General features: G+C 38.8%; 1 protein-coding gene across 4 annotated transcripts; it reads right to left on the reverse strand.

Moving 5' to 3' along the window:
- Window positions 1-48: 48 nt before the first annotated feature.
- Window positions 49-26,624, reverse strand: LOC115222926 (NADPH-dependent diflavin oxidoreductase 1). 4 transcript variants are annotated; one of them, XM_029793324.2, is made up of 16 exons: window positions 26,560-26,624; window positions 20,321-20,467; window positions 18,998-19,075; window positions 16,109-16,206; window positions 15,677-15,775; window positions 14,044-14,145; window positions 13,117-13,296; window positions 12,141-12,262; window positions 10,970-11,142; window positions 9,204-9,251; window positions 7,734-7,841; window positions 6,167-6,359; window positions 4,714-4,773; window positions 3,180-3,298; window positions 1,595-1,689; window positions 49-244 (listed from the first exon to the last, which is right to left on the reverse strand). In XM_029793324.2, exons 2-16 carry the CDS (start codon window positions 20,459-20,461, stop codon window positions 100-102), a joined length of 1,761 nt encoding a protein of 586 aa, XP_029649184.1. In that variant the 5' UTR covers window positions 20,462-20,467; window positions 26,560-26,624; the 3' UTR covers window positions 49-99. The 4 variants fall into 4 exon arrangements, with proteins under 4 accessions (XP_029649184.1, XP_036367728.1, XP_036367729.1 ...); XM_036511835.1 differs by lacking the exon at window positions 26,560-26,624 and adding an exon at window positions 22,343-22,380; XM_036511836.1 differs by lacking the exon at window positions 26,560-26,624 and adding an exon at window positions 22,285-22,294.
- Between the last annotated feature and the right edge of the window lie 439 nt (window positions 26,625-27,063).

The raw sequence follows: 27,063 nt of genomic DNA on the forward strand, positions 1-27,063 counted from the left end.
AGAATATGTATTTGGTCTTCAAGTAATGACAATGACCCAATCAAAGACTAAATGTTTACTCATTCGTTTATTTATTACTAACAAACAATATAAATTAGGTCAAGACCAACATTCAACTTGGTATCGTTTGGTCTGTTCAAGATATTTTACATATTCCTCGGCATCATTCTTTGACCTTCCTCCTTCTGTTTCGACTATTTCAACGACAGCATCCTGCACATTATTTGGCATCTGGTTGGCGTTGCTGAAATCACAGACAAGCAATTTTTTATAAATATTTTTTACCAATAATTATTATTATTATTATTATTATTATTATTTTGCATAACCATTTTTGTAAAAAATTTTTTAATTTTGTAATTCTTGTTTGGAAATAAAAATCATTTCATGAAATCTTTTAAGTCATTCTCTTCAAATTCATTATGTTCAGCTAATATACACCCATACATCATACAAGGCTGTTATACATCAGATATAACAGCGCTGTTATACATCATACTTAAGCCCTTCACTCCCTATGAAGCAGAGGCCACCAAAGATTTTTCTCCACTGTTCTTGACTCTGAGTTGTCCCCAAGGGAAGGCCTTCTTCTCCCAGGTTTTGTTGGTGTTGAACTGTCATCAATGCTTCTCTAACTTTGCTTTTTTTCTGTAGATAGAGGTGATGGCCCTACACAAGCCCATATTTACCTTTGGGAAAGAAATGGTCTGCATCAATTTGGCCCCTCTCCTTTGACCTGTCCAGTGTGGAGGTCATTGAGGAACACAGGCTTTCACACTATAAAAAGGACTAGACTTTGTGGTGGTATTGCATACAATAGTTTCCCCTTAGGTCTACTCAGAACTAACCTGGGGATAAATAACCACACAAATATTCTAGATCAGTGGTTCTCGACTAGAGTCCATATGGGCCTTGCAGGTCCATATAAGATTTTTTGTTAAAATTTATGAGCAATAAATTGCTTATACTTCTACAACACTTGGAATATTTCAATTGTTTTAAATCAATTCCTAATAATAATTAATAATAGAAATATATTAGGATTTTTCAAACATCAAATGGATATGAGGGTCCACTGGAATACAATAAGAATCAAAGAGGTCCATAGGTAAAAAATGGTTGATAGCCACTGTTCTAGATAAACAACAACACAAATATTCCAGATGCTATCCATAGAACGAAAAAAAAAAAATTAATTATAGATATCCATCTGATTACAACCAAATACTCACCAAATACTACAACCACAAGCACACTGATGGTCTGTGTCCTCTCCTTCTGTGAATTACTACTACAACACTTCCAGTTTCTCTGAACTATTAAGCTCTGTACCTCAAGATCCACCCACTTTTCTTCCTCTCATCAACTTCACAGAAAGCCTCTTTTGTGTGGTTGTTTGACCTGCTAAAAACTGCAGCTAAATTTCGCTCAAATGGGTGCAGGCTGTGGTCCAGCACAACTGGACCACAGATGATATGGGCTTCAATAACAAGACTTCCCATCCTGTCATTGAATATCTGTAGAAACGATCTTAACCTAGCAATGTAAAAATATTTCCCATTCAGTCCCAGAATATCCAGAGAAAACAACTTACCCAGCAATATAAAAATAAGCCTTTTCTACATCCAACAGTTTCCACACTAAAGCTTTCTGTTTCAGCAGTACATGTTGGACGTAGACTTTGTCTTCCTGTGTAGGAGTGAGAAAAACAGATGAGTGAGTGAGTGAATGATAGAGTTAAAATTAAAAGAGTGAATGAGAGAAAAAGAAGGTGAGAAAGAGTAAGAGCAAGTAATGCATTATATTCTACATCTACCTGCTTCCACCCCCTAGTATTCTCTGACATAATTATGGAGAAATATTTAACTCAATAGTAAAGGCTATTTGCCAACATAAGGTGGTTGTCCTGGATAGGACGATTGTTACTGTTGCTTAGTCCCATGAAACACCATTTCCAGCTGACTGTACAACACAATAGCTGTGTCCTTATATAACATTGTGTCGTATAAACCAGCTGGAAATGGTGTTTCCTGGAGCTAAACAACAGAAATAATCATCCCTTCCAGGACAGCCACATTGTATTGGCAATTAGCCTTTACTGTAACCCTTTCGTTGCCAACCTGACTGAAACCGGCCCTGGCTCTGAGTACAAATGTCTTGTTGTCATAAGTTTTGAGTTAAAATCTTCCACCAAACCTTAGTCACAATTTATGTTCCTAACGCTGGCTTAATAATAACTAAGTTATTTTACTAAATTCTTTGTTATATCTAATGTAATTGAAAGAAACACAGAGAATCTTAACATAAATATGGTAATGAAAGGGTTAAAGAACTGTTACTGAATATTTCTCTTTGAGAGATTTAGAAATAATAATGTTTCTATTTATTTAACTCAATATTAAATGGTAAAACTAAACAAATCAAAAAGTGATGGAATCTTTTCACTCTCCATATGTGGTCAATAGTAATATCTACGTCTTTTATAGAGCGACGAGCGGGCAGAATTGTTAGCACACCAGACAAATTGCTTAACAGTATTTCATCCATCTTTATGTTCTGAGTTCAAATTCCACCAAGGTTGACTTGGTCTTTCATCCTTTAGTAAAATAAGTACCAGTTGAGTACCGGGGTCAATATAATCGAAGTGCCCCCTCCCTTAAAATTTCAGGCCTTGTATTTTAGTAGAAAGGATTATTAAGGCAGCTAGGTGACAGAACTGGCAAAATGCTTGGCAGCATTTCATCTGTCTTTACGATCTGAGTTTAAATTCCGTTGAGGCTAACTTAGCCTTTCATCCTTTCAGGGTTGACAAAATAAGTACCAGTTGAATACTGGGGCGGTGATGTAATGGACTTGCCTCCTCCTTGAATTTGCTGGCTTTGTGCTAAAATTGAAACCAATATTTCCATTAAAATCTTAATTTGCTAATTCATAATATTTTTAAAAGAGTAATGACAATTCAAAGAACAAAATCACCCACTACACTCTCGGAGTGGTTGGCGTTAGGAAGGGCATCCAGCTGTAGAAACACTGCCAATTCTGACTGGCCTGGTGCAGCCTTCGGGCTTGCCAGACCCCAGTTGAACCATCCAACCCATGCTAGCATGGAAAGCGGACGTTAAACGATGATGATGATGATGAAAATGGTGAAAAAAACTGAAAAGAAATGTCATTTTTACCTGGTCCCTAGAGAATGCTGGAAATACATGAAGAAGATTTGATTGCTCAAGTTTTTCCCATTCTTCCTGAAAAAAATAATCTTTCTTCTGATTTCTACAGCCAAAGAAAATATAACTTTCTGAAAAATTAAGAGAAAATGAAATATTAATGACATGTGTTTGTTAGTGTGTGTGTGCACATACATATAAATATACACATATATATAAATACACACACATATATATACAGATACATATACTTATATTCATATATACACACACACATACTTAAGGACAAAGTTATTCTAAGCCATAAGTTTCACCATCTTTTCTTAGCTATTGCATACATCAGACAATATTATCCAAAGTGTCCTATTTGGAAAACAGTAAGGATGTTTGGCTGGTATTTATAGCAAATCAAACCAGTATGCACAGGCTTCCTTGATGATTCAACACAGGGAACAGAAATGACAGGAGGATGAAGAAGATTCATAAACTCAATTTTTATGTAAAGTGTAATACAGTCTTAATGTTCTGCTATGTTGGAGTCCACTTCAAGGTAAAGTCCTTGATGCAGTGTGGTGGCTTGATGCTAGTCAAGTGCAAACTCCTGGCAGGGCTTTCCATGCTGGACAGATCAAAGGACTAATAAATTTTGGCACATGGCCAGCAATTTTGGGGATGGGAGCAAGCTGATTACATCAACCCCAGTGTTCAACTGCTACTTATTTTATCAACTCCGAAAGGATGAAAGGCAAGGTCCACCTTGGTGTAATTTGAACTCAGAATATAAAGATGGACAAAATGCCATCTTTATATCCTGGTGCGCTAATGATTCTGCCAGTTCGCTGCCATTAGGCCAGACTAATATAGGGTTCAGGTTTTGGCGCAAGGCCAGCAATTTCAGGGAGGGGTGTAAGTCAATTACATTGATCCCAGTACGTGACTGGTACTTATTCTATTGACCCCGAAAGGATGAAAGACAGTCAGCCTCAGCGGAATTTGAATTCAGAATGTAAAGACAGACGAAATGCCACTAATCATTTTGTCCAGCATGCTAGCTCACCACCTTAGGCCAGACTAATACTGACCACCTTTTCCCAGAGATAAAAATGGGTTTATATAGGGCCAACACCCTGCCATAATTACAGAAGTGTTGATGACAATTCAAAATCAACAAGAACAAGGAGAGGAAGGCCATCCCTTAGGGAAGGCAGGACGATGAGGAAGAGCTGAGAAACCAAGGATCCAGCTTGAGAGAGGTAGAAGGGACAGTCCAGAGTCAACAACAATGGAGAAGGATCATCAATGGCCTATACTCTATTGGAAGTGAAGGCCTTAAGTAAGTCAGTGTGCTGAATATAAAGCATGAGTTTTCTGTTGGGCAGGAGTGGACCCAAGTGGGGACTGAGGGGCACATGCCCCTTCAAGGAAAGAAATGCACCCTTCTAAAAAACATTATTATGCCCTTTTCTCCTGGAATTGCATTCCCTTCTGACCTTGTGCCCTCCCTTCAAAAAATTCATGGGATCATGCCTGGTTAGGTATAACTCACCTCCAATATTTTGTGATGTTCTTTCTTGAATGAAACTCCTGAAAGGGGCACAACCAGTTCCTGTAAACAAAGGTAAATCACTAAGCTTAGTTCGGATAGCAAAAGTGGGGTCGGCCTGAAGGACAGTAAAGACAATTGGATCATTGTGTTGTGTGGCATAAGGACAGTCTGAACAATGTATTACATTAAGGAGCATGCAATGTAAATTTGAAGGTGCAGACTAAAGAATGTATGTTCACATGACATGTGGGTAATCTGAGAGATGTCACAGGGTACAAATTCTGGGAAATTCTATGTCATGTAGAAGTCAGTTTCAGCAATATGTTATGTAAAAAGAGAAAAAGGAAGATTAATGATATGTGTTTGTCAGTGTGTGTGTGTGTATGTGTGCGCATGTGTGAGTATGTGTAAACACACACATACATATAAATGTATATAAATACACACACACACACACACACACACACACATATATATATATACAGATACATATACTTATATTCATATATATACACACATGTACTTAAGGACAAAGTTATTTGAAATCAATATTAGTCTGACCTCTATCCTTTGAATCATCCAACATGGGAAGCCCTGCCAGGAGCTGGCATTCAATTCCGTTGAAATTTCATGTCAAGTAGGGATCAGTTTCAACAATATGTCATGTAATTTGAGAGACAGTTGTATGTGAAGGATAAGCTGACTGATGTATCATAACGATATAGCAGCCTAAGAGGGAGTGTCATATAATCTGAGTGCAAGCGAAAATATATAACAGAAAGCAGAGAACAAGTTGAAATGTGCATGACGTCAAAGTGAAAGTAGCAATAGTGCTAATGGGTTTCAGAAATTAATTGTGTATTGGAGAAACTGAATGTAAAACAGAGAAAGTATATATATGTATGTCTACAAAGTAGATAGAAGGAAATGTTTTATTGAGTAACATCATGAAACGGACACAGCATTTTTGAATTCATGACTTACTAACCAGTAATACAAGATCCTGTTCAATAAGTCATCACACAATTATACTATAATATAAACTTCATATTTCTTTAGGCCCTCGACTTTTTTATAGAGTTGGAGAGACACTGTTGTAAAATATGACATATCTTGAACAACTTTGGATCTGGTGGAGCTCATTCCTCTCTAAGTTTGACCATAGCCAATTTCTTCCAGAAAGAGAGTGATAGATAGAAAAAATGGTTGAGAGAAAGAGAAGAATTGACCCTAGTACAGAACTGGTACTTTATTCATCAACCCCAAAAGGGTGAAAAGCAAAGTTGATTTCTATAAGATTTGAATTCAGAGCCAGGATGATAACCACAAAACAATCTGTCCTTGCTGTAACAATTGTACTAATTAGCTGCCTTAATTATGAACCACTGACATATGAACAAATAAAAATGCATAATAAAATAATGACAAATGGTTGTAAATATATCTATCTTACCTGGTCCAACCATTATCACAGGAATGTCTGGATTTGCAGGAAAGATAAATGAGCCAGGTTTTATCCAAACAGGCAGAGTGGAATGTGGTTCTCTGCTGGTAATCCAGTTGGAACAGATGCCAAGTCTTGGTTTTTGAAGTTTGGTCCGATATTTTACAGCAGCCACTAAAATATCCACAGTCATAGCAGATTTCTGTAAGTAAGATCATATATTAGTTTCAGAATAAAATATGTGGTTTGTTTATTTTTATGTCAAGTCTCAACCTCCTAGCGTTTATTGGAGTGTGATACATTTGGGTTCATCTTGGCTTTATATAGTCACTAATAAGTTGTATTTCTGGGGTATATATTATATACATGGGCCTCACAGAGGCAATGTAACCAACGCCAGTGTCGTGTAACTAGCACCTGTGCTGGTGGCATGTAAAAAGTACTTTTTGAGTTTAGGCTTCAGGGAGGCAATGACAAATGACAGAGACCTTCGGCAATATGCTGTGCTTGAGAAGACCCATCAAGCCAAGTGAAATTGTAGTCATGAATAATGCTGGTGCCACACAACTGGCACCTGTGCTGGTGGCATGAAAAAGCACCCATTACACTCTTGGAGTGGTTGGTGTTGTGAAGGTCATCCAGTCGTAGAAACCATACCAAATCAGACTGGAGTGTGGTGCAGCCCCTCAGCCTACGAATCCTGGTCAAACTGTCCAACCCATACCAGCATGACCAATGGATGCTAAATGATGATGATGATGATGATGACGACACACATATGTGGTCATTTAAAGACTCAGAGTATCAAAGAATGAATCAAATCAATAAATAAATTCTCCTATAAGCTTTCATTTCTCCTCTTTATACATCCATCTAAATGAATGTAATATATTTTAATACTCTACTTTTAACATTGAACACTCCCTTTTGCTCCTTCTTTACTCTGAAGTCTTTGCATTCAAGCTTTGTGTGTGCATTTGCACATGCATGAGTGTGCATCTACACCTGTATGTGTGCATGCATACTCAGTACAGTCTGTGACTCAAAAAAGTATCAGTGAATCTGTAAAATTAAGGAATGTTTTGTTGGCTTGCAGTGTTGTTGGCATTCAATTCTGTTGACAGGGAAAGCTATCTGTGATAGACTATCCTCTTATCCAGGGGAAGATGTACCCTAGCACTGTGAGGTAGCAAAGCACTTGTTAAATTTAAATTTCACAGTTGCTGTTGTTATTGTGGCTTACCCCAATGAAGTTGGGTTTTTTTTTTTTGTGATACCAACACACAGACAACTGTTACTGCTGTTGATGTTACTGATGACGACGACGATGATGATGATGATGATGATGACAAAGATGATAATGACGAATATGATGATAGTAGCAGTGATGATGGTTATGATGATGATGGTGGCGGTGGTAATGCTATTGATGTTGATGATGATGGCAATGATGATGATGATGATGATGATGATGATGATGATGATGATGATGGTAATGCAATTGATGATGATGGCAATGGTAGTGGCGGCAGCAGTAGTAACACTATTGGCACAATAAAAGAAGAAATACTTTTACCTTTTGGGAAGAAGCAATTGAATATGCGCGTGGCTTCAAAGGAGAAATTAGATCAAAAATATATTCAAAAGGAATTTTAGGAACAGTCTGTTTGAAGTCTTGGAGAACCTGGAAGGAATAAAATGAAGAAAATGCAAAAATAGTAATAATAATAATAATAATAATAATAATAATAATAATAATAATAATAATAAATAAAATAAATAATTGTATTTCCCTCTTATTAAAAGAGGTACAAGCACTTTCACACACGCATAGACTCAGAACAGAACTTCTTCCTGAAATATTCAATCATGAGGCTTTGTTTAATCATAATTTAAATGAACAATCAATAATTAGTTATATCTTGGGAGGGTCATTATGCCAATGATAAACACACACACACACACATTCTGGTTCAATTAAATTTTCTATTGTTATTTGTCAATTGGTTAACTATTTTACTAACGAACCAATTGTTTTGATTAATCATTCAGTTAATCACTCAATCTAATGAGTTTGCCAAAGTACTTCTGCTGTCGTTTGCGACCTCTTCAATGACATGACCTCTCTACTCCAGGTCAGCTTCAGACAAAAGGATTTTGGCAAACACAACTGATTAGTTGACTGATTAACTCTCCATCATCATCATCATCATCATTTAACATCCATTTTCCATGCTGGTAAACTGGTGAACTGCACCAGGCTCCAACTGTCTGTTTTGGCATGGTTTCTACAGCTGGATGCCTTTCCTAAAGCCAACTATTTTTGTTGTAAAGCAGTCTTGTGCCACTGTTATATGTCTTTTGACGATGGTTGCCGCTCTGACAGATATAATTATATTCCAAAGTTGTCAACTGAATGTTTCTATCTGGCACTGTACAACCCCGAGTCATACAATGCTATTATCCTCAAAGGGTTGGATCATTATAACGTCCACTCAGTATCACAGCATAATGACTATCAGCACAGACACTACTATCAACACAGTTTACACGTACTCTTGACCTTCCTGACCTTCTTCCCTGTTGACCAGCTACTGGTCTATTTATAATGGCTGGCTACTACCACTTTTATACAACAATTTTACAGAATGTACTGGGTGCTATTTATGTGGCACCAGCACCAATACTTTATACACGGCACCAGCACAGGTGCTTGTCACATGGCACTAGTATGGATGCTTTTTACATGGCACCAGCAGGGGTGCTTTTAATGTGGCACCAGTACAGGAATGATTAATCAAACAAGTGATTAGTTAGTTGGCTAAATAGCTAACTGACTGAAAATAATAGTAAAGAAGTGAAATACAACCAGAGCATGCCACAGTCAAATGACTGAAACAAGTAAAAGAATAATGACCCTCCCAAGATTCAACAAAACCTGTTTCAACACATGAGTTCACATTAAGAATCTTTCAAAACATTGACAAAAATGAAACATGAATTACTTATGAGAAAACAATGAAAGAAATCTAAGAATTCTACTTACTTCAAGAGTTGTTCTTCGTACTCGATTGCAATAGTCGTATCGGTCAGACTGAAATTTAGAGAACAGACAGGAATCCATAATATTTTTATGACTGACACAGACAGGTTTAGTCAACAATCATCTGTAAAGATCCTCACAATACTGATGTGCAATGGTTCACTCAAGAATTGCTTGCAAGGAATGGCTGTGTGGTTAAGAAGCTCACTTTGCAAGCTTTGTGGATTTGGGTTCAGTCTCACTGCATGGCACCTTCCACTATAGCCCTGGGACAATCAATGCCTTGTGACTGAATTTGGTATATTGAAACTATATGGAAGTGCATCATATATATGTGTGTGTGTGTATATATATATATATATATATATATATATAGGTGCAGGAGTGGAAGCTTGCTTCCTAACCACATGGTTCTGGGTTCAGTCTCACTGCATGGCACCTTGAGCAAGTGTCTTCTACTATAGCCTTGGACCGATCAAAGCCTTGTGAGTGGATTTGGTAGATGGAAACTGAACGAAGCCCATCATATATATATATATATATATATCCTTTGACTCTGCCCAGCATTCCTGGAAGGGTCATGGAAGTAGAGTCCTCAGGCAAATCCTCCATAGCGTACAATCAGAAGCAACCATCATTACACTTTCTGTCACAATTCCCAAGCATGACCAACTGAGACTATGGATATTCTCCAACCATCTCATTTTTGGTCTACCTTAAGTCTTATGCTAGTTAACTCAGCTTGAAGAATCCATCATCATCATCATCATCATCGTTTAATGTCCGCTTTCTATGCTAGCATGGGTTGGACGATTTTGACTGAGGGCTGGCGAACCAGATGGCTGCACTAGGCTTCAATCTTGATCTGGCAGAGTTTCTACAGCTGGATGCCCTTCCTAATGCCAACCACTCCGAGAGTGTAGTGGGTGCTTTTTACGTGCCACCGGCATGGGGGCCAGTCAGGCAGTACTGGCAATGACCTCGCTTGAATCTTTTTACACAGGTACCAGTAAGGCGACATTGGTAACGATCACGCTCGAATGATGCCCTATTACGTGCCACTGGCACAAAAGCCAGTTGGCTGCTCTGGCAATGATCATGCTCGGATGGTGCTCTTAGCACCCTACTAGCACAGGCACAAGTGCCAGTAAGGCGACGCTGGCAACGATATTATTTACTGCAACATTCTAATCCTATGTCAGCAGTACCAGGGCTGTGACTTCTCAATGCAGAGAATAGCAGCGTGTTCTGGAGAGACACCCTGATCTCCAAGCTATACACCTTACTAAGTAATTTACTCCAGAGATCCATATAGCATTTGAAACTTTTGTATAGTTCCACACATTTATAGCTTTACTCAAGCATTCATTCATTCATTCAATATAAGTGCTACTATGAGGGGGTACTGAAAAGTTCCTGGCTTTGGGTAAAAGAAAATACAAGAGGATCAGTTAACTTTGGTTTTGAATAACATATTCCCCTCTCAGATTCACTCACTTATTGCAGAGGTCCTTCAGTTTTTCTAAGCCCTGTAAAAGAAATCAGAAGGTTGGGCTTCCAACCAGGCCTTTCCAAGTACCCCTAAAGTCAGGAACTTTTCAGCGTCCCCTTGACGGTCTCATGATGGTCTCATTACTTCACTTGAGAATTACTGCCATATATGGTAGTTTAACTCAATCATTCTCACAAGTATAACACTAATGTGATCTGCAAACATTCCACTCAACTCCAGTTGTACTCAAGCATGTCTGCACTCAAGTATTACTCACTTGACCTTCAGCTGTGGTGAATTCTTGTAATTTTTCCTTCTCAAGCTCATCTTCTGAGAAAGTAGCCATAAGTTCAAAGAAATATCTCCGTGGGATGGCATTGATATCCAGGTATGTCTTGAGTAAATGGTAAATGGAACATGGCTGAGGAAGTTCTGCTGGCAAGGAGACATCTGGAGGTAGAGAGATAGGTTATTAAGACACTATGTTTAAAAAACATTGTGATGGTCATTGCTGAAATGCTGGAAATCATTTGAGCATAGGTCTGCTTGGCCAGGGTCAATTTAAGGCTAAACAAAAACAATAGGAAGAATGAATGGAACCAGCTTTATGTTCAGTTGGTCAAATGTAGAGAGAGAGCTAATCTTCAAGATCACAACACAATGTTGGTAATAAGATATGAACTTATGACCACAATAATAATAATGGTTTCAAATTTTGGAACAATGCCAGTAATTTCAGGGGGAAATGAATAAGGACCAGTTTGAGCATTGGAACTTATTTTATAAACCTCAAAAGGATGAAAGGCAAAGATGACCTTGGCAGTATTTGAACACAGGAAGTAAAGAGTCAGGGGAATGTCACAAAGCGTTTTGTTTAACATGCTAACAATCCAGCCAGCTTGCCAGCTTAATAATAATATAGAATCTGTAACTGTTGTGCCTCTAAAAATTGTTGCATTGGGAACAGTAAGCCAAGATATAAACAAATGGCTGAGAGAGATTGGAATAGAATGCCCTGTAGAGCTCCTACAGAAAGTTTGTCTCTTAGGGACAGCAAGGATTATCAAGAGGATTCTAAGCACTTGAAAGACTACTGAAAAGTTGTGGATACCTAAGGTTGCAGGTAGTAACCTGTTACCCACTTAAGATCTACCAGGAATAAGACCGAACCTTTTGGTATAAAGCCAGCCTTTCCAGGAAAGGGAAAGTCAATTATATCGACCCCAGTGCTCAACCGGTACTTATTTTATTGACCCTCAAAGGATGAAAGACAAAGGTAGAAAAGGTTAAAAGAGAGGACAGAAAGCAGTAATAAGTCAAGCACAGGAAGATCATGAGTGCTGCTGTACTGGTTTTTGATTTTATAAGCATGTTCATAAATAGTGGGGATACTGAATTCAAAAAGGTGGCCAAAGTTGTTGCTGGACAGATGGTGAATAACGTCTTACCAGGGTCGTTCTGTTTCAGAATGAAAAGCTTGTTTGGATCAAGCTGCAGACATTCAATAAATTCTTGCACCGATTCAGAACAATTTTCAGGCTGTACCATCAACACATCTCCAGGAGAATAACTGAAAAGTAATTGAAAATTTCTTATAAATTCATGTTGAAGTGGTTCGTGTATAACACCCACTCCATGCCAAATGAACCTTGACTGAGCAGACCTGTGGTGCATAGATAATCAACAAAATGACCAGGTGCAATCCACAGATCCAGAGAGCAAGAGAGGGAGAGAGAGAGAGATGACAGACTTCTTTCAGTCTCCATCTATCAAAATCACTCACAAGGTTTGGCTGGCATGAGGCTATAATAGAAGACATTTGCCCAAGATGCCATGTAGTAGAACTAAACCAGATTAAGTATTTTCTCATATGTACTCCATGTAGTGATTTCTTATGCTATGCACCCACCCAAACACACACATACAAAAAAGAATATATTAGTTTTATAGTATTAACTTATATCTAGGTGAGGACCATATCACACATTCCTCCATTACTTTCACCAATGACTATTTTAATTGTTCAATTGACCAGATAAACAACTCATTGAATTATAGAGTAATTAGTGAAGTATTTTGGGTTTAGTCCTACTGAGTAGCACTGTGAAAAAATTTCTTCGTCCCTGCCTCAAGTTGACCAAAACCTTGTCAGTGACATTTCAGTTTTCAGCTACCAAATCCACTCAAGGCTCTGGTCAGCCTGAGGCTATAATAGAAGACACTTGCCCAAGGTACCATGCAGTGGACTGAGCCCAAGAAAACAAGGTTGGGAGGCAAGCTTCTTGACCACACAGGCATGGCTGTAAGACCATTATAATTCATTCTCTAACGGACAATTGGGGATAGCTATAAATATCAAAGAAATCTCACAGCAATGGTATTGACTGCAGTAAATTTAATAAAAAAAAATTATTTTTAACTTACCTAAATCCAGAATTGGAAATATCAACAGTCACTAATCGCACATCTTGAAAATGGTTGGTTGCTGTAACTCTTTGATTAACAAGAACTTCACCCAGGTGCATGTTGGATTCAGGAATGCTAACTGGACTTTCAGATGATTCTTCAGGATCAAGGTATTTCAGTTCATATTTAGGAGGTAAACTGAAGAAGACATAGCAGATAGATATCAGTGATAACAAATAAGCACTTGGTGTATCATAGATGATAATTAATAACCGCATGCAGTGAGGTAGGCATATGGCCTTTGCCTACATATACGACTACACATGCATGAAGAAAAAAAAAAGGGTTACATCAAAGACGACCCTTTTAATTACAGGTATAGTATGCAGACATACACACTAAATAATCATCATCATTCTCATATCCACATTTCCATGCTTGCTTGGGTCAGATAGAATTCACTCAGACAGATTTTCTATGGCTTGATGCCTTTCCTGTCGCCAACTCTCACCTGTTTCGAAGCAAGGTAACATTTCTCTATGGCCAGACATATTTTCATGGAAAGCACAATTATTGCATGATGTCGAAACAAGTATCGGAGAAGAGAGGAGAGGAGAGAGAGATGATAGACTTCTTTCAATCTTCATCTATCAAAATCACTCGCAATCCACTGGTCAGTTGTGGGCTATAGTAGAGGACACTTGCCTAAGGTGGTGCCATACAGTGGAACTGAACCTGAAACCACATAGTTGGGACATGAACGTCTTAGCCACACAGCCATGCTCAAGTACTTCTCATATACTGCGGTAGTAATTTCTCATGCTATGCAAACAAACCACCCAGCCACCATGCACACAAACATAATTCAGACATGTATGACAGTTTTTTAGCACTAACCCAAACAAGAATTTGTATTATCAACAAGAATAACAAAATTCCACTGACCGATAATCATCAGGCAGCTGTGTCTGTCCTGGAGCCATTGGGAAGAGAGATAAGACGTTCTGCCATAACTGTTGGATCCAAGGGTCTATTACAGCATCAGGCCTGGAAGAGTGAGGTGCACAGATAGAGAGTTAGATAGACATATAAGTATATAAACAGACAAACAGACAGATAGATACAAAGAGGAAAAGACAGATATAGAAAGAGAGGGACATGACATTAAAATGATAAATAAATACATATACATAAGTGCATATATATACACACACACACACACACGTGCATACACATCCCCCTTCTCGCTCTCTCTCATCATCATCATCATCATCGTTTAATGTCCGCTTTCCATGCTAGCATGGGTTGGACGATTTGATTGAGGACTGGCAAACCAGATGGCTGCACCAGGCTCCAATCTTGATCTGGCAGAGTTTCTACAGCTGGATGCCCTTCCTAATGCTAACCACTCCGAGAGTGTAGTGAGTGCTATATATATATTATATATATATATATAACTGTTATCATCTGTTAATTATATTCATTTATTGACTACATATGTATATATATGACGAGATGCTCAGTTTCAATCCAAGATTAATTTTGTACAAAATGTGTGCTTGTGTATATGTGTAGTATAGATGTGTGTGTGTATATACATATACACACACACACACGCACAAAGATGTATGTACACAGAAAAAGCATCCTGTCCACACTATGAAGTGGTTGGCATTTGGAAGGGCATCCAGCTGTAAAAACCATGCTGAAACTGACCTCACCTGTGCTGGTGCTACGTAAAAAGCACTCAGTCCACTCTACAGGGTGGTTGGTGTTAGGAAGGGCATCCAGCTGTAAAAACCCTACCGAAACTGACACAGTAGGCTGGTGTAGTCTTCTAATTCATTTTGGTAATAGAACCTTAACTCACATTTGTCATAGAAACCCAAGTCAGCACTGGTCAGACAACTGCAATTCACACTTGTTATAGAGATCCTTGTTCATATTGCTCATACAATTCCAGTTCATACTGGTCATAAGAAACTTGTTATTGTTAGCTCAACGATGACCAAGGACACCACCTGGGAGAAGCAGATAGATCACAGTGTATCTGGCTGTGGCTGGTCAGTCCAATGCATGCTGAAAAGACTCTTCTGCAGGTCAGGCATTGGTGGTCTGCTAGGACCGAAGACAAGGAGTTGGCTCTGAACTTGTGCAGTTCATATTGCTTTTTGTACCCCTGCAATACTCTTCTGTTCATAAGAGGCGACACCTCTGTTGGTGCAGCTTCACTAGGCAGGGCAGTCTTGTGCTTGCATTTCCCAAGTTTGGGATAGATCTCAAAGCACCTCAGTGAGGCTGGTTTTGTCAACATAAGAACCCTAGTTCACACTAATCATACAAACCTTAGATTAAATGTATCAATGACAAAGACTCTTTATGGTCACAAAATCTCCCTCTCAAATCAAACCATACCATCTTAAAGAATGAAGGACATGGATAAGTAATTCCATATATATGATGAGATGGTCATGGCTGGAATGATTATAGTTCTGCTTCATAAGATCTGTCCTGAGTGAAACAACATCAACAACAACTCTAGTTCATGCTGGTTATATAAATTTGAGTTGATACTAACCCTAGTTCATGCTGGTCATCTCCAAGACCAACTGGCTGGATTGGTTCTCCTCCAAGTTGTTCAAGACGACGAAATAATTTCTTTCCAATGACATTGTATCTAAAGCAAAAAAATATTTATTCTCAGCAAAAGTCTAAATGGCCCCTGGGGATCCATATAAGATTTTGTTGTTAAAATTTATCTGCAATAAATTAGTTATACTTCATGATGCACAAAATATTTTAATAATTATTTTTATACAATTCCTAATAATATTTAACTATAAAAATACAATAGGACTTTTTTAAACATTGAATGGCTGTGAGTAAAAATGGAACACATATGCCAAAACTCACACCCAGGCACACACCAACACACACACACACACACACACACACACACAATCTTATGCAGAGATACACAGTGAACAAATAACTCACCATTGATACTCACTTTTGGTATGAGGAATCTCCCAGTCCCAGAACGGCATAATTTAAAAGACTCAAAGAATTTGAAGGCAAACTCTTTTTCAAAATGAATTTCCAAAATGTCTGGAACAAATTGGAACAGAACTAAATGACAATGTTTGGTTAGGAAACTAACAAAATTAATGATTTTTTTTTCAAGAGGAGGAAGGGCAATGCCCATTATCTTTTACAATGTCCCTGATACTGTAGAAGAAGGGAAGAAGTTATTCTGAGACCCTAGTTTATCGGAGTGGACCCTGATAAAAGCACTCAATGATAGACCAGGTGTTGAGTTAACCCAAGCAATGGATGAGATTGTGTGTGTGTGTGTGTTGGTGTGTGTCTGGGTATGTGAGTTTTGGTGTATGTGTGTATGAGTCCTTGTACATATGTGTATGTGCAAGTCCTTGTATATATGTGCATGTGAGTATGAATGTGTGTGTGTGTGTGTGCAAGCATGTGTATGTGTGTGTATGTAGGTGTCTGTGTGTGTGCACGCATGTGTGTTATATATATATATATATATTTATATATATATATATATATATATATATATATATATATATATATGTATATATATATATATCTGTGTGTGTGAGTGATTGTATGTATTTGTTTGTCACCCACCACCCTTTGAAAAACTGGTATTGGTTTGTTTATGTCCCTGTAGCTTAGTGGTTCAGAAAATGAAACCAATAGCATAAGGACCAGTCTTAGGAAACAAGTACTGGGGTCAATTTGTTCAGCTAAACCTCTCAAGGTGGTGCTCCAGCATGGCTGCAGTCCAATGACCAAAACAAATAAGAGATAATAAAAAAAAAATAAAGATAGTGGTAATAGATGATGTCAATTAAATCTAAAATTTATTATCTAAAACACCTAATGACTTTTAAGCATGTGGCTCTGGGATTTAACCCACTCGACACCACACACACCCTCACCCCCACCCTCACCCCCACCCTCACCACCTCACTCCCACTTTGTAATCTTTTAAAAATAGATAACAAAACACAAAAAAAAAAAAAAAGAAAAGAAATGACAAGAAGCAAGCAATTTATCAGAGCAGATAAGAAAAACTAATGAAACGTCAGACAGAAGCCGGAAGAGAATGTTCTAAATATAAAGGTTATCAATGATTAGATACTGTATTTGCCAGCATATAAAATGCAATCTTGCATAAGTTGTGCCCCTATGTTACAAGAATGTTTCAAGGAAAAAAACAAATTTAATATGTTTTATCATACACTCGTACAGTCAGTAGCCCATCTCTAGTACAGTTGCATTAGAAGCATGGAAAGTTATTGTTACACTAGCACTATGGCCGGCAACGCCGGGTCATAGTGCTAGTGCATGCATATACAGCTGCGTGCGTGTGCAAATACACGTGAGTACTGTCCAAATCTCCGACCAATCACATTCAGCTAGCAGGCATTCAATTGGCATATCAAGTTTCAGGCATTTTGATTGGGTTTTGGATAGAAAATTTTTTAATGGCTTTGCGGGGTGACTGGGGGAATGTAAAGATGTTCACGACCACCCTTGGATGGTTTTGAATGACCATAGAAAGTGCGATCCCTCTAACTGAAAAATTGTGGATTTGTATAAAGGACACACACACAGACAGACATTTTGCTGTTTATATAAATAGAGATTTGAAAATAAAAAACAGTGTATATGGTTTGACAATTCTGTGGGTACTGGTGCCACTTATAAAGCACCCATGCAAGTGCCATATGAAAAACATACATGCCAGCACCACATAATAAGCACCCATGTAAAGAACACCTGGGCTGGTGCCACATAAAAAGAACCCATGCAAGCACCATATAGGTAGCACCTGTACGGATGGCATGTAAAGGGTACCCATGTCACTGTTATGTGAAAAGCACTTGTATTGGCACCACATAAAGAACACTTGTGCCAGTGTCACATCAAAAGCATCTGTGCTAATACCATGTAAAAAAGCACCCATGCTGGTGCCACATAAAAAGCACCCAGTACACTTTGTAAAGTGAATGGCATTAGGAAGGGCATCCAACCATAAAAGCCATGCCAAAACAGACAACTGGAGCCTGGTGCAGCCTACCAGCTTGACAGCTCCTGTCAAACCGTCCAGCCCATGCCAGCATGGAAAAACATGTTAAATGATGATGGTGGCAGCGGCGGTGGTGGTGGTGGTGGCAGCGGCCATGATGGTTATTTGGTGGGACTGAGAAGACAAGTCACTTATTTTTGGATTAGCAGCTCTCTTTCATTTACCACAAGGTCCAGTGCAGTGTAGTGGCTTTTGTGTCTGAATGACCTCGAGATATACGCCAGTAGAGTGCAAGCACTTGGTAGGGCCATCTGGACAGATTAAATGATAGAGACTAGACTTATATGAACCACCTCTTCCCAGAGGTTAAAATGGGTTTGTGTAGGGTCAAGAACCCTACCTAGAAACAAAGCAAAGTTACAGAAGTATTGATGGCAATTCAAAACCAACAACACTTGGGAGAGTAAGGCCTCTCAGTTTAGGCATGCCTCCCAATACTGAGCGAGTGGCCCTAAAGACAGTCTAGAGTTATGAACAGTGGTGAAAAGTTGTTAATGGCATACTCCATAGGGAGGAGAGGGCTTAAGTAAGTAAGTTTGATTCAAGCACACAAATGCTGTAACACAGTAGCAAGTACAGAAAGGTAGGAGTGTTTGAGTGACATAACAGAGAGAGGGTGTAATTGAATAATTTACATAAAGGGGTATTTTATTTGAGTGATGTAACAGAGAGGGGATGTATTTGAATGAAATGAAACAAATGAAAAATGAACAAGAATGTATTTTGAATGATACAACAACAAACTATTTCATTGATGGATCAACAGAAATATCAGCTTACCTTCATGTTATCTGGTGGATCACCATTTCCAGTTGTGGCACAAACAAATACAACCAAGCGCTGATGAATTAAATTGGCCTGCAAAAGAGAACATAAAGAACTTTTCATATTTCACTGGTACTAGTCACAAGTTGTAAATGAATAAGAATGACTGAGCTACCAATCAACTGTCTGAGGGGAATTAATAGTTAAGTAATTAATAATTTGAGGGTAATTAATAGTTTGTGTGGATCACCATGTGACCTAATGGTTACATTGTTGGGCTGATAGTCATTAAATTGCAGGTTCAATTCTAAAACCAGGCAGCATGTTCTGTACTTGAGCAAAACACTTCGTTTAATATTGTTTCAATCTACTCAGCTGAAATTAGTATCAGTGATATTTAATTACTTAAACCTTTTGCTCCTTATGGAGCATAAGCCCTTGATGATTTTTTTCCACTTTTTTCGACCCTCGACAGTTTTTCTGTTTCTCCCCAATAAATCCCTGCAATTTCAGCTCTTCCTCAGTATCCCACCTCTCAGAATACAATAATCATATGATGTCACAGCAAAGAGACACAAATCCACTCTCTCTCTTTCACACACACACATATATACAACATACATACATACATATATATATATTCTGTTTTTCCCCGTCTGTCTTGATAGACAATGGGTTGCGCCAAGGGTGGGGCCTACTTTGATGACGAGCAGCGTCTGCTGTGACTGAACAGTTCAATTCTGGAGTGGCAGTCCTTGGTACAGTTGCTGCACACGAACATCGATGGGTACGTCTGGGGTGTTGCTGCAGTTGTCCTCTTCCTGTCCCGCCTGTCCAACCACAATTGTGCTCTCCTTTCCTCAGCCATGGAAATGCCCTTCCTCACCGTCTGACGCCAGGCAGAGCGGTCAGCAGCTGTTTCCTCCCACGTGTCCACACAGATGTTGGCAGTCCTCAGGTCGCGCTTGCACACATCCCTGTATCGTAGCTGTGGACGTCCCTTGGGTCGGGATCCCGTGGTGAGTTCGCTGTACAGGATGTCTTTAGGCATGCGACCGTCCTGCATGCGACAGACGTGTCCGAGCCAGCGCAGTCGTCTCCGCACGAGGAGGGCATGCATGCTTGGCATATTAGTTTGTTCCAGGATGACTCCGTTTGGTACTCGATATATATATATATACATATATATATACAAAAGGCTTTTTCAGTTGCTGTCAACCAAATCCACTCACAAGGCTTTGACCAGCCCAGGGCTATACTAGAGTATGCTAGCCCAAAGTACTACACAGTGGAACTGAACCTGAAACAATGTAGTGGGAAGCATTAACAAAATCTTACCAGGGGGTATGCATCCAAAGGAAGAACTTTTGTTGAGAAATGTCGTTTCTTTGCATCCCGTCCAATTCGTTCAGCGACTTCTTGAGCCGTACCAGTTTGACTGCCATAAAGAACACAGATTTGGTTCTCTTTTTCAATCATGACAAACTGATGGAAAAAAATGAAGAAAATGGAGATAAAATTTAGATTTTATCGAAATTATCATATAATTAAAATTATCCTATAATGGTAAATATGATGTACTTTTTTCCCCAAAAAATGTTCCCAAAAGATATTTGATTATAAAAATATAATGGGATTTTTTAAATATCAAATGGCTATGGAGTCCCATAGAGTAAAATAGGGTTAAGATTACCAAAACATAATTTTGAATTTATATATATATTTCACATGATCAACCAGACTATCATGTGTTGTTATACATTGCTTATCTTAATGTGCTTTGCACTGTTTTAGCTTTCAAATAATATCCCCCAGCTGGCTGGGTGAGCAGGCCAACATTATCCCAAATCAGAAGCCCATCACAAGGTTATGGTTAAGTGGACTGGAGCAATGTGAAATGAAATGTTTTGCTCAAAAGCACAATGCATTACTCAGTCCAGGAATCAAACCACAATTGCTAGATAGTGAGTGCAATAACCCTAACCACTAGGCCATGTACCTTTGCACACACACACACACACATAGATAGGTGACACGTTGAGTATTTGAGCAAGACACTTCATTTCCTACTCCTCCAGTCAGCTCCTATGAAAATTATTACCAGCTGCATGCTAATACAACTCTCACTCACTCTCTGAGTGTTACATCCTCAATGTGCCACAAGGAGTATCTATGCCTATACACAACTGCATAGGTACCTAAAACAACTATTTTCTTTGTATCGGTTGGTGCTGGTACCATGTGAAAAGTATTGGTGCTGGTGCCACATAAAAAGCACTTGTGTTGATACCACGTAAAAAGCAGCCAGTACACTTTGTAAGGTGACTGGTGTTAGGAAGGGCACTCAGCTGTAGAAATCATGCCAAAACAGACAATGGAGTCTGGAGCAAATTTCCGGTTTGCCAGCTCCTGTCAAACCATCCAACACTCTGCCAGCATGGAAAGTGGACGTTAAATGATGATGATGATGGCAGTACATGTTACCAAGTCATACCTCCAAATAAGTGATGTGTCTGTGTGTGTGTATGTATGGATGCATACAATTATGTAAGCACGTATACTTGCATGCATGTTCATATATAAGTGGATGTGTATTTCAGAAGTATGTATGATATATATGTATTATATATATATCATCATCATCATCGTTTAGCATCTGTTTTCCATGCTAGCATGGGTTGGACGGTTCTACTGGGGTCTGTGAAGCCAGAAGGCTTCATCAGGCCCAGTCAAATCTGGCAGTGTTTCTACGGCTGGATGCCCTTCCTAACGCCAACCATATATTATATATACATGCATATGTATATATGTGTTTGTACATTTATGTGTACCCTTGTCTTGGCATCACATGATGGTTGTAAGCGAGTGTCACCATCATACATTTCCATTCTCCCGTGGAAAACATATTCAGTCATGAGGAAATATTACCTTGCTTTGAGACATTTGCAGGTTCTGCAACAGGACGGTCATCCAGTTAAAGGTCTGCCTTAACAAATTCTTTCTGACCATACAAAAATTCTCACGTTTGTGCTTACATCTGTCTTTACACTGGTCTAAAAACCAGTATTGTTTAATATCCTATAACTTAGTAGTTCAACAAATAAGACTGATAAAATAATTACCAGACTGAAATAGGTACAGGGGTCAATAAAATTGGACAGGGCTTCAGCAATGATACAGTCCAATGACTAAAACCAATAAAAGAATAGTGTATATTTATGTGTGTGATGAATAAACTGTCATCTAAATTACGCAAAAAAAAAAAAAAAACAATGGCATCTCATTTTAACAGATATATTTACCAAAATTACATAAAAATATCTCGGAATTCTAAACAGTGAATTTATTTAATAAAATCACCATTGGCTTCAACCACAGCCTCCAGACAGCTTCGGAATCTCTTGCAACTCTTCTGGATAGTTTCCTTGTTTAAGTTGGTGAATGCTGCCATAATCCTTGCCTTCTTTGGTGTTACAAGGAGTTTTGTTGGTCTCTTGCTCAACTGCACCCCACACATAATAATCAAGGGGGTTACAGTCTGGGAAGTTAGGTGGCCAGATGTTAGGGGTGATGTGGTTGCAGAAATTGACTGATAGCCATGACTAGGTTCTCCTGCTTGTGTGGCATGGTGCAGAGCTCTGTTGCCAGAACATAAGGTCTTCCAGCAGCCACCCTCTTGACCTAGAGCAGCACTACCTCCTCTTAGGCACTTGATGTAGGGCTCTGTATTGAGTCTGAGGCTGTGTAGGAAGATGAATGGAGGTATAACATCTCCATCACTAATTGTCATTCCAAACACCATGATGTTGACTGGATATTTGATTTTTATCACTTTCAGTACATGTCCTCAGGTTGGCACCCAAACACTCTAAAATGTACCTATTGGAGCATCTGGCACGAATGCCAAGCAGTACAGCATGTCGTTTCCAAATTTCTGGCAGAGTGAATTGCATCATGGTCCTCTTTTTCTCACAGATGGTGCCCAACTGACTCTACTATACTATGTAGTTGACAAAATCAAAAACTGTGTATGTGTGAAATTAAAAATATAAGATGGCAACAATTTACCCATCACACCCTGTAGATAGAAAAATAGACAAATACGTATATTTTGGGTTCAGTGCCTTCTACTATGGACCCTGGCTAACAGAAGTCTTGTGAGTGGCTCTGATAAGAAGAAACTGAAAGAAGCCTGTTGTATGTATATGCATATATGTGTGTGCACATGTGCATAGGAGAGGGAGCTGTCATCTTGCCTTGGTTTTTGTGATAGTTATAAACAGGAATACCCATCATGCAAGCTGTGTCCATTTTCAATCTTTCATGAAAACATGTCTGGTGAAGGGAAAATATTCCCTTCCTTACAAACAGGTGAGGATTGGCAACAAGAGCATCTGGCTGTAGAAAAATCTGTCTCAGCAATTTCTGCCCAATTCATGTAAGCATGGAAAAGTGAATGTTAAAACAAAGACAATGATGGCAGATATATGTAAAAACATTGTCATAGAAATTATCTTCGTCTTTATCCTCTGGATTACTGAAGAGTTGCTTTTTAAGTGCTAAATTTCAATAGGATTAGAGACGGAAAAGGCATCCAAATTCAAAATAATACCTTAGTAATATGTATTTGTCTCACCCAGGGTAGCATGGAATAATGTACATAAAAACAAACATACATATATATTATTATTATTATTAGTTCATCTGTCATTGACAATGACCAACGACATCATTTGGGAGAAGAAAACAGGGCACAGTGCACCTGGTTATGGCTGATCAATCTGAGGTGTACTTGGAAGGCTCCACCATAGGACACACACTGGTGGGCTGCAGGGAGTGAAGGGGTGAAGTTGGCTCTGGACTTGCACACCTCACATTTTCTTTGTACCCCAACAAGCCTGTCCTCATTGTAGGAGGTGGAACCTCTGTTGGTGTAGGTTTGTCAGGCAGGACAGTCTTGGGCTTGTATTTCCCAGATGTTGGGGTTGATCTCAAAGCTCTTCAATGAGGCTTTGAGTATATCTTTGAAGTACATTTTCTGTTCACCTTGCATGCCTTTACCTTCCACCAGTTTGTTGTAAAACAATCTCCTGGGGAGTCATGCATCAGGCATTTGAACGAGGTGGCCTGCACACTAAATTTGAGCTCTCTCCAGCCTCAGCAGTGTGTAAATGCTTGGCTGATAAGCTCAAGAGAGGACCTCTATGTCTGAGACCTTGTTTTGCCAGGTGATTTTTGACAGCTTTCTCAAGCAATTTATGTGGAAGTGGTTTAGTTTTTTGGTGTGGTGTTCAGAAACTGTCCAAGTCCCACAGGTGTACAGTAGTGTAAGCAGTACAACTGCTTGGTGCATCTTCAGTTTAGTGACCAACCTAATACCTCACCTTTCCCACACTGATTCATATAGACTCGAATGCTGAGCTTCCCTTGGCAATGCATATATCAACTTCATCATTAAAGTTCACAGATCTGGAAAGTGTGCTGCCAAGGTAGGTGAATTTATCAACAACCTTCAGGGTTTTCCTTTTGCTTCCACATACAGCTTCTGCAGAGCAGGTTCATACACGGCATCTGTCTTCTGAGTACTGACTGTGAGGCAAAAGGTGGTGCAGGTGGTGGAAAAGTACTGTATGTATAAGTGTGGCTATGTGGTTAAGAAGCTTGCTTTCCAACCACTTGGTCTCTGATTCATTCAGTCTCAGTGCATTCTACAATAGCTCTAGGCCAACCAAAGCCCTGTGAAGGGATTTGGTAGACAGACACTGAAGTATATGTATGCATGTGTATGTTTGTGTACATGCATCTCCACTTCTACACATTGTGTAATGGTTGTAGATGAGTGTCACTGTTATACAAGCAGGGTTAGTCATTTTCAGTCTTCAAAGAAACGTGTCCAAGGAAATACCTTGCTTGGAAATGAGTAAGAGCAAGTAACCAGAAGGGCAGCCGGCTGCAGAAAATTTGCCTTGATAAATTCTGTCTGGCCCATGCAGCCAGAAAAACAATGATGGTGATGATGATGATATATTGTTTGTTTTCTGTGAAGTTATATATAAAAACAATTTAACATTAACATATTTATTCTTTCAAGCTGAATATTCAAATTCACCACCAGCCATTTTCTTATATATATATATAAGGAAATGTTAGTGCCAATATATCTCTTTTTCTCTTTTTACTTGTTTCAGTCATTTTGACTGCAGCCATGCTGGTGCACCGCCTTTAATCGGGCAACTCGACCCCAGGACTTATTATTTGTAAGCCCAGTACTTATTCTATCGGTCTCTTTTGCCGAACCGCTAAGTGACAGAGACATAAACACACCAGCATCGGTTGTCAAGCAATGCTAGGGGGACAAACACAGACACGCACATACATATATATACATATATACGACGGGCTTCTTTCAGTTTCCGTCTACCAAATCCACTTACAAGGCTTTGGTCGGCCCGAGGCTATAGTAGAAGACACTTGCCAAGGTGCCACGCAGTGGGACTGAACCCGGAACCATGTGGTTGGTAAACAAGCTACTTACCACTTTTTAAAAAGCTTTTACAAACATATTTCAGATGGAGTAGATTATGATGAATTTGGAATTTGACATGAAAAAATAATTTGTGTGGGGTCGGATGATTCACGCACACCCACTTTCTTTCCACATACGTTTTGATGAGGCATGTGAATTCCCCACCCTTCCATCCAATGAAATTCTGAGGCAATCGTAATCTGCACTGTTTGACGTGTATTTGTGGAAAATTTTATTTAAAAATATCCATTAATCAGAAAGTTATGAGGAAACAAAGTCGATGGAGGGATACACTTCTGCAGTTATAGTGATCTCAAATTCCACCAAACAAGCCATCACTTGGTAATTGACTACGCCTTGGGAGAAACATAAAGAGGAAGCTTGCAAAATATCAATAGTTGATAGGGAAGTGCAGAAATTGGGGCTAAGTCACCTTGAAAGGAAACTGACGTGGACTGTCGAGGTTTTTTAGGGCGTTTCTTTAAGCAAAATCTGACTGGGCTTTAAATTACTGGTGCAGTAAAAAGGAGGGCTTTAACACCCATCACTGAAGCTTCAGAGAAGGGCATTAGGTTGCTTTGGATAAAGACAGAAGACCGGGGTTTGGTGTTCCTGGGACTTGATGAGCCCCGGCCGGGTGAACTGGGCAAGAGAATCTGATGCTGAAAGACCTGAACCACTTAGACTCCAGAAATATTTCTGATGATGCATCTGAGGGCATCTATGAGATGTATCTTAAAACTATATATATTTATATAAGTCCAACATGTGATATATATCTATGCAGTATAAAATTACATATAACAACAGCTACTGCTCTGCTCTGCCTTATCCTGTAGTATCAATAAATATCCATAGCATGTGAGAAAATGACCTCGTTGTCCCCCAAAGCACTTGTTGGAAATCATCGTCGCTGAAATAACGAATAGTTTTCATGCTCAGTGACCACTGAGTAGATGTGAATTTAATTTACAATGATATATGAAGATAATGGTGAATGATGACTAGGAAGATCGCTCAGGAACACAGACCTCTTAACGTTTCTACTTACCGAAACAATATTATCGCCTCTTGAAAACAGCGGTGAATTCTTTCACAATATTGATTATTTTAGAATACTAAAGTTGAACAAAACATACTTTTATTCAAATTACAAACAGTTTGGACACTAAATAGTATATAAACTAATACAATCAAACTTACTGTGATTTTTTCAAACAAAATTTAATTTTTTAAACTTATTAATTAAGTGCTCAGACTTCTTTTAATTCGGTAACTATTTTCAGTGAAGGACCGGTTTGTCCTCAAAACGTGATATTTTACTGAGGGTTCAGTTAAAGCTAATAATTCCAGCGATTTTCTAAGAACTCGTTTATTTATAAAATATTAGTATGTATAATTTTTTCTGAAAGATTATTTTATTCGGCTGAACATTTGATTTTTTTAAATAGCAGTTTTAGTAAATTCACGGGAGAAGGAATGCAAATGTTGTTACGAAACGAAGTGTTCGTTATAGCTTTACTTTCGTTTGCTGAGTGAGCAGCGAGTGAAAGTG

This window comes from Octopus sinensis, linkage group LG21 (assembly GCF_006345805.1).
Source record: "Octopus sinensis linkage group LG21, ASM634580v1, whole genome shotgun sequence".
Taxonomy (NCBI): Eukaryota; Metazoa; Mollusca; class Cephalopoda; order Octopoda; family Octopodidae; genus Octopus; species Octopus sinensis.

What these genes read in the sequence shown, in the direction of transcription:
- LOC115222926 (XM_036511834.1), bottom strand. Translation starts at nt 21,991, where the DNA reads ATGGTCAGAAAGAATTTGTTAAGGCAGACCTTTAACTGGATGACCGTC. An exon ending in TGCAAATGTCTCAAAGCAAG is followed by an intron (nt 20,468 to 21,910) that starts GTAATATTTCCT and finishes TTTTTCCATCAG; the next exon opens with TTTGTCATGATTGAAAAAGA. An exon ending in TGTGATAATGGTTGGACCAG is followed by an intron (nt 4,774 to 6,166) that starts GTAAGATAGATA and finishes CTTTGTTTACAG; the next exon opens with GAACTGGTTGTGCCCCTTTC.